This window comes from Falco biarmicus, chromosome 10, assembly GCF_023638135.1.
Source record: "Falco biarmicus isolate bFalBia1 chromosome 10, bFalBia1.pri, whole genome shotgun sequence".
In the NCBI taxonomy this organism is placed as follows: domain Eukaryota; kingdom Metazoa; phylum Chordata; class Aves; order Falconiformes; family Falconidae; genus Falco; species Falco biarmicus.
In genome coordinates this window covers 3,429,982-3,440,793 of record NC_079297.1, presented here as the reverse complement: position 1 = coordinate 3,440,793, position 10,812 = coordinate 3,429,982, and the positions used below count along the sequence as shown (strand labels likewise).

At 42.5% G+C, this 10,812-nt stretch overlaps 1 protein-coding gene across 2 annotated transcripts in view; it reads right to left on the bottom strand.

Annotated features, from left to right (window-relative positions):
• Positions 1–1,625: 1,625 nt before the first annotated feature.
• PTPRT (protein tyrosine phosphatase receptor type T) overlaps positions 1,626–10,812 on the bottom strand; it is a 453,474-nt gene continuing 444,287 nt past the window's right edge. For both annotated transcript variants that reach the window (XM_056354779.1, XM_056354780.1), the window contains 5 exons: positions 8,836–8,967; positions 5,415–5,540; positions 3,764–3,927; positions 3,091–3,226; positions 1,626–2,229 (listed from right to left, as the gene is read on the bottom strand). In XM_056354779.1, the coding sequence (XP_056210754.1) occupies positions 2,176–2,229; positions 3,091–3,226; positions 3,764–3,927; positions 5,415–5,540; positions 8,836–8,967 (612 nt within the window). In that variant the 3' untranslated portion in view covers positions 1,626–2,175. The remainder of the gene's footprint in view (positions 2,230–3,090; positions 3,227–3,763; positions 3,928–5,414; positions 5,541–8,835; positions 8,968–10,812) is intronic.

Sequence of the window (10,812 nt, the reverse complement as noted above, 5' to 3'; positions counted from 1 at the left end):
CCTGTGAGGGGGTTCTCACCGATGCTTTATGGCATACCAACTACATCAGGGAGAACGTGGTTCAAGCTCATTTAAGACCTTTGTGACACTGAAACCAAGAATCCAAAGCCCCTTAGAATATGAGCTAGTGCTTCAGCGTTCTATGAAGCCCCTCCTCTGCTTAGCAGGAAGAGGATTATTGCTGTTCCGAGCATCCTTCCCTAGATTGTTGCAGGTCCTGGTAGAGATGATAACTACTTGCTTAGATACTGGTATGTTTGAGTCGAGAGCTGCTTTTATCGGATTTCATTTCCATCCTTCATTGTCAAGGCAAAGGTATGACTTATGACAAAAGAATGACCATGAAGCAGAGGTGCCTTCAGAATTTACACACAGAATTAGCAAAATGTTCTGACCTTCTGTCATGCTGTACGCCAGGCATTGACATGACAGAGTTCCCAGCACAGTCTTGAAGTATTTACCTGAGGGTGGAAAACTACAGGGTGGTAGAAAAGTGGAGTTTGCTTAAACTCTTTCCTTCAGTCTATCTTTTAGCAAGTCTGTATTTGAAGAAACCTACATCTCTCAGAATCTAGTTTATACACAGAGCAACCTCATATCCCTGCACCCCCAAGATAAATAAATGGCTAAATTGAAATACTGAAATATTGTAAGGCCTAGTTCATTTAGTTGTTTCTTTTTCCTCCAAGATTACCCTGCAGACCTCAATGATTAACTACTTAAACATACTCATTTAGAAAAGCAATTTCTTGGCTGCTAAGGAATCAGAATGAGATCTAGAACCATGGCAAAACACAGCTGGTGTTTGTTTCAGCGAAGGAGAGTTGCACAGGCATTTCTGCAGAACAAAACAAAAGCTGTTTTGCTTAACAAGGGAAGTTGCTGTGCTGGTCTAACACTTATCTTAACACATGTCAGAATAGGTTTCTGTGTATGTACATCACCTTTACTACAGCTTGGATGGGTTACCATTTTGAAGCTTGCAGGGTCTGTAAACCTGAATAAATCACTCAACTACATCTGACTGTACAACGGTTTGGAAATAGGGAGGAAATCTTGACCAAACCCAATTTTAAGATTACCTTCAGATTTTAAGCTCTTGAACAGGAACCTTCTTTGTTTTCTGTTTGCACAGTGCCTAGTTCAGCAGGGTCCTGTCATGACTAGGGGTCCTAAGTTCTACAGCAATACAAATAATAAATAAAAAATAGCAATACATAGTATATGATCGATAATACCTACTTTATACCCTGTTTTTCAAAGAGACACTGCACCCCAGCAAATACTTGAAAAATGTGGTAACAAAGTTACCAAAGTTGCAAGACAAATGCAATTTGTTTGATGCAAATAGTTAACCTTAAGGTTCAAGTGGCTGGGAAACTCCTTAGTAGTATTGTTTCACCAGCACCAAAACGAACACAGACCAGAGAGATGTCACCGGTTCATGCACAGCCTTGGGAGTCCAGAGAAACTGGGAGGAAACGTTTGCGTAGAAGCTGAGGCGGTGAAACCATAAACAGCTTCTCATCTTTACTACCTATTTTCATGCTAAAAGGGACTGGGTATAGGAAGAGAATTCCAGTAGGGTTTTTTGTTGGTTTTTTTTTTTGGTGGTGGCTGTCTGTTGTTGGCCTTTTCATTTGGAAAAACAAGTAAAATGAAACAGATAAGGTAGACAAATCGTAATGAAATATTTCATATATCCCCTATGGCTATCTCATTTTTTCCCAAATGACTGCTGCATGAAATTAAAAAATTAAAGACTGGGATTTGAGAACAAAATTATAAATTAAAAAGAGACATTTAAAAGAGCATTTCCTAAGGGTTTCATTCCTTCCCCACTCTGCAGCAAGATGAGCAAAAATACAATCCAAAAGAGGAGAGAAGAAGTCAGAGGGGATTAGAAAGTCCAGTCTTTCAGCCTGTCTCCCATTTTGCTAATTTTTACAGTAGGTTATTTAAGAAGCGGTAGATGTTCTGATAGAAAGCAGGCAGCAGCAAACACAGGCATTGTCTCCTCCTTCCAGCGAGGTCTGTGCAATCTGAGTCTCTTGCTCCGGGAAGGAGAGGTTTATTCTTCCCACACTTGTTACTGCCTTCCAGTATGGGAGAGGGGAGAAGCATCTGCCAGAGATTGGGGTCTGGCATTTCAGAGGCTCCCCTTCCTCTGCTGGGCTAGAAGGAACTCAAGTATTCCAGTGCAACCTCGTATACAAATTTATACTGTTCCTGAAAGAGAGAACAGAAGTCAGTGGCATTAGGATATGGGTAAATTCTGCCGAGCTTCATTCTATAGGCTGCCAAAAATGCCTCCTCTCTCTTCCTTACACCATTTGGCAGGACCAGACAAACATTAATTGCCTTTCTACTTGATCCTGAACAAGCATTACTAAGAGATGGTATCGTCAATGCAAGAGAAAAACACTCAAAGAGACAGCCACAGTATGGACTACTCATTATTTGCTCCCAGCCCTCGTTGCACACATTGGTTGCAAGGAACAAATTCAGTGTGATCGATTGATGAGATTGGATTCAGGACAATTTAATCTCTTCAGCTGCAGGGAGCAAGGCCTGGGGTACAGTCCATTCTCCCTTCCTGGTTTCCAGGTGTAGGACAGCATTAAAACACCGGGCTGGGCTGTATGCATGCACAGGGGGGCAAATCCTACCCCCTCCCCACGGCCGTGGTGATGGGTATTTGGGTTTAACCTCCCGGAGGCAGCTCGGTGTGGGAGATAGTGTTCGTCACACTGCCAGGGCGGCTGTTCCCTCCGCTCAAGGACAGAAGCAGTGGAACCAGAAGATGCATTACACGTGCTAAAAGAGGTTTGATTTCAGTTCTGATGGCTTCATGTTATAATTTGTTTTGATTCATACTGGGCTAAGCCGTGACATTTTTTACCTACCCTAAATATAGACATATATTTTGCATAATAATATATATATTTATAACATATATTATTATAATTACAATTATATATTATTTAATTTAAATTATTTAAATGTATATTTTTGCATAAATATAGATAAATATAAATATATTTCTGCATACCCTGGGTGGGGTAAGGCAGAGGGAAAAAAAAAGCTTACCAGTGACTCCACCATGTTGGATTTGTTATTCCGTAATGTTTTCACTATGTGGAACACATCAATGATATTTTGCTGTTGAATCATTTCACACACGCTGCAGATGGCACAGAAGGTGCCGCTGCGTCCTCCGCCGTTCCTGGGTACAGAAGGAAAGAAGCGAAGGTGAAGCCAGGTGAGGCTGGGGCGGGGGGGAGAGCACATCGTCACCCCACTCACATACCACGGCCACTCAGGACTGGCTAAGGGCACTCAAGGGTCTGTGAAAGTGGCGACCTGCAGGGCAGGGGACAGGGCTGGGAGGGCTACGCTGAGCCCTGCCGCGGTGGCCAGGGAAGCCCCAGGGACCGCAGCGCTGCTCCGCACGCCGGGGCTCACAGGAGCTCTGCGGTCAGAGCCGGGCACGTGGCAGCGCTGCTTCGGTTGTGCCTGGGCTCCAGCCATGAGACCCACCTACACAGCAGAAAGCAGATTTTTCAGCTGCTCCTCACCGCAATCAGTAAAATCTCTAGGCCAGGATACTATAATGTAGCACAATATTCAACCTGAAGTGTGTTATAAATGTAATTTAACTTCATTTCCCCCCCGAAGCCTGGCAAACCACCAAATCTCCAGATCCATAATAAGCGCTCTTCAGACAGCAGTTTGCGAGGTTACGTTTTTCAGCACTACTTACAGGCAGTGGACCACAGTCCGTCCGTCTCTCCCATCGTACTGTTCCTGCCACTTCTCCAACCTTCTGACCACCTTCAGGAGGGAACGTTTGGAGGGAGGGGTGTCCCTGTATGCTGGCCAGCCAATGTACTGAAGGTGCTGAACTATGCGATATCCGTCCTGAGGCTAAAACAAAGAGTATTTTCAAGATGTTAAATAGAAGGGGGTGGGGTGGGGCAGGAAACAGAGAGAGAGGGTAAAGCAAGGGGCACTGGCTGCATGGCATCTGCCCCTCTGGATTTGATATCATCGACGTTAACACCCTCCACTCTGAACACTGGATACAGTGGAGAAACAAGGACTTTCCAGTAATCTGGATAAAAATTATGACTTCAGATATTAAAGAACTAGACAGAAACTAGGTGCAAGGATCCATTGGTTTTTTTGTTTTTTGGTTTTGTTTTGTTTTTTGGTTGTTTTTTTCTTTTTTTCCCAGTAGAGAATAAACTCTCTTCAAACTGTGCGAAGAGATCAAACAGATCAATTATGTCTTTCCAGGTTGCCTGGGATCAAACAGATCAATTATGTCTTTCCTGGCTGCCTGGGCTGGAGATTAGTTGTGCTATAAGAACTAAAGGCAAGGAAGTTTCTCCAAAAAAAACCCCAGTTAAGGATTCCCATTAAGATTTTAGCAGAGGCCGTTGGTGTTGAACATAGATGGCTGCAGGGAGCTGCGTGTTCACAGCATCCACCCTGTCAGCTGCGGGCCAGTTTCATCCTGAGAGTCACAAAGCCTTAGTCTTAGCAGCAACACGGCCTCAAGGCTGTCCCTGCTTCAGAGGCAGCTGGCCTGGGATAGAGGAAGGTGAATACCTAACTGATTTATCAGTTTGTGCGGTTGGACCACAAGGTTCACTTTGCAATGCCACGACCGACTTGCTGCACAAGCTCTGACCACACAGAGAGTAGTGTGTTAAACAGCCTGGAAATGTGACTTGTGGCATCTGCTCCCATTTCTGATTAGAAAAAATGCAAAAGGAACAAAAAAGGAGACACAATCAACCTGGGAAACAACTAACAAGAGAAGAATCCTTTGCTGAAACCCTTTCCCGCAGCCATGAAATTGCATTGCCAGGGTCCAGTGTGCAGATAAACTTTGTTTATATAATTTTAGATATCCTTGGGCTGAGGGGTATAGACCAAGAGCTGCTTATAGAAATGGCAGTTGCTTATTTATAGGAAAAACAGTGGCAATTGGGAATCCCAGTCTAGCCAGTAAACGTTGCATCTGTCTTCAGAGAGACTGCATAGTAGCTGACAGATGGACAGCTGCTGACACTATCCCAGTATATTTCCTATGATACTGATGATTTTATATTGGCTAGTAAGTGATTAATTGTTCTTAAATATACATAGAAAAATGCTTTCCATTAAAATACAGATTTCCAGCTCCTATCATCCACTTTCTAATTTCAGCCATGAGTCTTTTACCAATACAGACTGATGCAATTAAATGTTAGTTAAAGGAAGTAGCTACTAAATTCTGCCATGGAATTTTGTCCCTAGGTGAGAGATACAGCATCTCAAAACTGTAAGTCTTGGTTCTGCCTCTTCCTCGTGCCACAGTATATTTTTAAGAATGAACAGGGAATCGGGTATTTCACTGATCTTACCCGGGCCATGTTGCAGATCCGGAATATCCGGTTGATGATATCTTCATCAATGTCCGCTGAAACAAACTCTACTTGAATGGGGCCATAACAACAGGACGTCTTCTCCGGCCAATACTGCATGCAGAGCTGGAGAAAATACCAAAAGAAACAGAAAGCACCTTAACTATTAACAGGGAAATACATGTTCGGTTTTCTTTCCTTTTGAATTTATAACTAGCCCCAAACCCATCACCAATCTTGCATTACATTTATTTGCTCAGACAAGACCCCCTTCTAGCTCAGTAGATTTTTTTTAATATCGCTTGGGTTTGTGTTTGTGTGTGTGTGTGTGTTTTTGTGTGTGTGTGTGCGTGCGTGTGCGTGTGAGAGAGAGAACACAGTTTGTAACTGATTCATTCCGGGGTCTGAAGGTACAGAAAAGGTGGTTGACAAATGAAGCTTCTGTAGGGGTACAGATTGAAAATGGGCATTAAAAGATTAGTGTCTGTAGGTAAATTTCATAGGAACCACCGAGGTTTGATGTTAATGAGGGAACAGTACATGCAGCAAGAAAATTAATCTTAATTCAAGCAAAATGGAACTTCTTTTTTTCTGTAAGATGAACTTTTTTAGCTTTCCAATTCCACCAGCGAGCAGAGGAGGGAGAATGAGTTTGCTCTGAGAGCAACAAGAACAACTCCAGTTTCAGGGTGAACCACCCCTGAATCTGTGAAGTTTGTGAAGCAGGTTGGAAGTCTTTTTTCTTATGCTGATATTACTGAATTGAAAGTGCAAAAAAAAAAATCCCATCCACACAAATTACAATCTTAAGTATTTCAATTCCATCTGGAAATAGATCATGGCGAGAAAATATTTTGCATGAGATCTCATTAGCAGTTTCTGCTGAGATTGTATTTCTTTCTGGGTTTTTTCTTCCTATTTTCAAGTGTAATTTTTTAAGTTTTGAAACACCCAGATGCTTATTTGAACTTGATCTCAAGGTTTTCAAGTTCAATCATTGCCAGTAATAACGTCAAGTGTGTGCATGCTACTGCATTAATTCTGCATTCCTGTTATTCCTTTGATCATATGGGATTGAAATTGGGTGGGATATTCGTGCAATCTTATGCATCTTTGCCCTTGTTAGTTTTTCAAGATTAAGCAAGCCAGCCAAGACCACATAAGCAACTCCTCCTTTGAAGGTTGTCTTTACTCTTCATTCAGACTTTCAAGCAGCCTACAGATCTCCTCTCAAAGCATCTGCCCAATAGGCAAGGAGATTTGAGCTGAGCAAGTACTTTAGGAAACAGGTGTACTGGAAAGAAGAAAAAGATTAAACCTTTCCTTAATATTGAAAATCTGCTTTTCATAAAGCAGGTCTGTGAATGGCCACCTATCCAGATATATATGTATATACCATGCTTAAAACAGTCTGTCATGTTCTCTGACCTCCAAATGGTTTTATTTGTACCTTTTCCCTGCATAGTGGATTAAAGGTTCACTTACCTATCCATTTTAGCTCTTTTCCTCTCTACAGATCAGGCACAGCTTTTATATAAGCAATTTTTGTGTTTGCGTTCTGCTCGTGGAGATGAGTAACGCACCCTGCTCATGCACTCAAATACAGTATCTGCAGGCAACTGTACACCAACAGTTTCATAGTGCTCAGGGTAACAGCGCTTGGATTAGGCAATGATGAACAGCTAGATAATTACAACATTGCCACAGAATGGCAGTGCAAGTGCAACATCATTAAGTTTCCTTTTCAGAAATCTCACTTTCACAACTGATCTGCTTAAGGGTGGGAAGGCTCTGAAGAGGGATCTGGACAGGCTGCCCATGGTAGTGGTTGAGTCACCACCCCCAGAGGTATCTAAAAGACATGTAGATGTGGCACTTAGGGACATGGTTTAGTGGGATTTGGCAGTGTTAGGTTTACAGTTGGACTTGATGACCTTAAGGGTCTTTTCCAACCTAAATGATTCTACAATATCAAACTGTCACACCTTGCCTTGAAAGCTCATAAGGTACGATCTTTAAAATCATCCTTAACTTCCAGTGCTAGCTGGATGTTTTTGGCATTGGCTGCAGACTTGAGCTGGTGACATCATGCTAAAGTAACTGTCAAAGTGACTTTATGCGTTGCCAAATCTCCCTTTCCATGCCTACAGACTCATAAAAACAAAATTTTGCTAGGAAAAAACCCAAAGCAGGGAAAGTCTAGTGCAGAAAGATAGTCACAAGAATAGCACTGGCTGAGGCTGATAGGTTTGTGTTTTCCAAGAACGAAGTGTAAGGAAGTGTGTCACTACCAGAAAAAGCAGTGCTTTTCTTTAAAGCATCAGAAAAAAAGGAAAAGATTATCTTTGCCTCTGGAGTCAATGCCAAGCTGCAGAATCAGGGAGGGAGAGCTGGACAGAAGGCAGCAAATGCACAGCACCTTGCACGGCGGTGGGACTCTGCAGGGTACCAAGAGTGCCCACTGCTAAGCCCAGCTCTTACTGGGGCTGGAAACTAAATCCCATGGAGTTCACCCTGCAAAGAGATCTTCTCAAGGAACAAGGTGATTGGTTTCTGCATTACTATCAAAGAAAGAGACCAATAATCTCGCCGCCTTCAAGTGTGGTAAGATTTTGAAGACAGAGAAGAGGCAAATGAAAAATTAATCCATGAAGTGCCAACTACTTGAGGGTTCCTCTCCTCTTGTTTAACAAGTGCTGTAATGGGTGAATTAGCCATGCCAAATGTACTCTTCACGTAAATTGCATGATTATGCCTTTTTGAAAGCTGTTATCTTCTGCCACTCATCAGCAAGGTGGCTGGAAATGCTAGTACAGGAGGAACTGAACGGCTGCTCCCCTGGAAAGCTCAACTCCTGAAAATAATGGTGCGTTCAGTAGCCAAGAAACCAATTTACATATGATACTAGAATGAAAAAAAACCAAACCAAAACACAGCACAACATGTTTCTCCAGAACCTGTGCAAACCACACTTCTCGGTGTTACAGAATTGCATCGGAGAGCTCAAGAAGATCCTTTGAATGATTTCAGCACCTCTTGTGGTTTTATTCTGGAAATCCCAAGTGAACAGACAAGCATGAAGCATGCTGGGGCTGTGGTACAAAACATTCTTCCGAACGAAAGACAGACAAATATACAAGAGGAAAGAAACTGGGTTTGGGAGGAAAATTCAGGCCCACAAACACAACATATTTAGATATCCCTGTTAAATGCATTAAGAATTAGCTGCCTTAGAAGGAGCCAAGCATGTAGACTTACTCTTTATTGTACGTCAAAACGTTACCTATTACTTTCCAGTTCCCCTTCATTTATTTATTGGGGTGGGGATGAGGCCCACAAGAAAATGGCAGCAGAAACACTCTTAAAACCATCTGGATTTGAGAAGAAAGTTACATGACAGAAACGATGAAAAATCACTGACCTGTGCTGCATCCATCTCATTCAGCATCACGACAGAGGAGCAGTTATAATCAAACACCAGCCTCCAGAAGTCTGCTATGGTGTTGGGCAAAGGGTGTTGGGTTACAATAAAGGCAGCAGGTTGCTTGTGGCTCTAACAAAAGAATAAGATTAGTTAAAAAAAAAATCAATCAACTTTTATTCAAACGAATATTATACCCAGGAGGCTATGGCTAGGCAATCTGAGCCATTTAACCAGATTATACAAATCACATATCCTTCTCCTTGTTATCGCTCTGCAATGAATGAATGTCTCATAATGGGATTCTTTTGCTCCCAATGAAGACATTTCATTAAAGAAGTGTCACAAGAGCAGAGATTACCCAAATCAATTATTTATATTTTGAGACTCAGCAAATAATACTAATTCTACTATTACTACTACTACTACTATCAGTAATATTAATAATTGGAAAGAAAACAGCTGGAAGCAAATGCTATCCTTTTTGTTGCAATGGACTCTAGGAAGTACAGAAGGATTACCCCTCCCGTCTCCTATTGCTCCCTGGTGATGTAGTGCTGCAGAGGTGGCACATTTGGATCCCAGCCATCCTTTAAGAGCTTGTGGGGCAATATCCAGAGCCTGTGACACTGTGACATTTAATTTCTGATGCTATTCTTTCACCCCAAAAAAGCCCTCTGACCTCAATCTCCCTAACCACGAAGGGGAGGAACTGTGCTCCTAGCCTCTGCGGGGCTGTGTCAATGAATGTTTGCGAGGGACTTTGAGATGAAAGGGTACAAACTCAAAACTTTATCGCTTTCCAACCATGGCAGGCAGTGCCTAGATGAGCCTGCAAACTGCATGGTCCTTTGTGCTGTGCATCTGTGAAGCAGACTTGAATCAAAAGGCACAACATTTCTGAGTAAAAAAAGCCAAACAAAAAAAACAACCAAAAAACCCCCAAACAGATGAAGATTTTAGACTTAAAGAAATAAATAAAACCCGACAGCATTAAGACAGCCATTGTGGGGGTTTGACTTTTCTCCTCCATATGAGTCAGAGGTGGGTGGCAGTGCTGAGCAAACCGTGCTGGGAGTGGGAGAAGGTGCTGTGCACGCTTTGCACCAGCCTGCAGGGCAGCTCTGCTGTGCTTCTGTGTGTGCAAGTATGAGAAGAGTGATGGGACATGAAGTAGAGAGAAGGAAAAGGAAACGATTTATTGGAAAATGTTCAGTCTGGAATGGATTTTCTTCTTTCTCCCTACTCTGTATTTCAAACCTAGGAGCACCAGCACGGGTCAAAAGCTATGTTGTACCAGGCCAATGGTGGCAAGAGAGTGGCAAATACAACGACGACTCTTATCTCTTAATTAGAGTTAAGAACATCATAATGTTTCACTGCTTTTTCATTGTGCACCAATATAGCACATTGCATAATTTGGCTAAACTGTTGGCTGAAGGTAAGACATGTTTGTGGGTCTTGCCGTTAAGAGAAAAAAGAAAAATTCCCCAAGTGTTTTCTTTGCTACAGGTGAGGAACCAGGTTCACTGTCCTACTTCAAAGGGATGGTGACATGGAGTTAATTACTCATGTAAGAGAACATGTGTAGGAACTTGGGAGAATGACGACAAGAGGGACATGACATGGACTCATGCCTTTCTCCAAGCCCCATGCCTTAACTACAAACCTATTGCCACTTCTGTACGGATTGACTCAGAGAAGTGGCTAAAGTCTCTTTGCTTAAGGACCATGTTCAACTGATTTAGGGGAAGGTGAGGGATGGTATTTCTTCTTTCTTCTCAACAAACCATTTTGCAGATGCAAACATGGCTTTCCAGTGATTCTCATAGAAAAGCTCTACTTGAAGGAGACAGAGGTCACAGAGAGGAAACAACAGAGGTCTTGAAATCTCCTGAGGAGAGTTCCTCCCCTCCAGGGGCAACAGTAGCCCTTTTGCTGTATTCCCAAAAATTAACTCAAGGCAGAAGAGGCTGG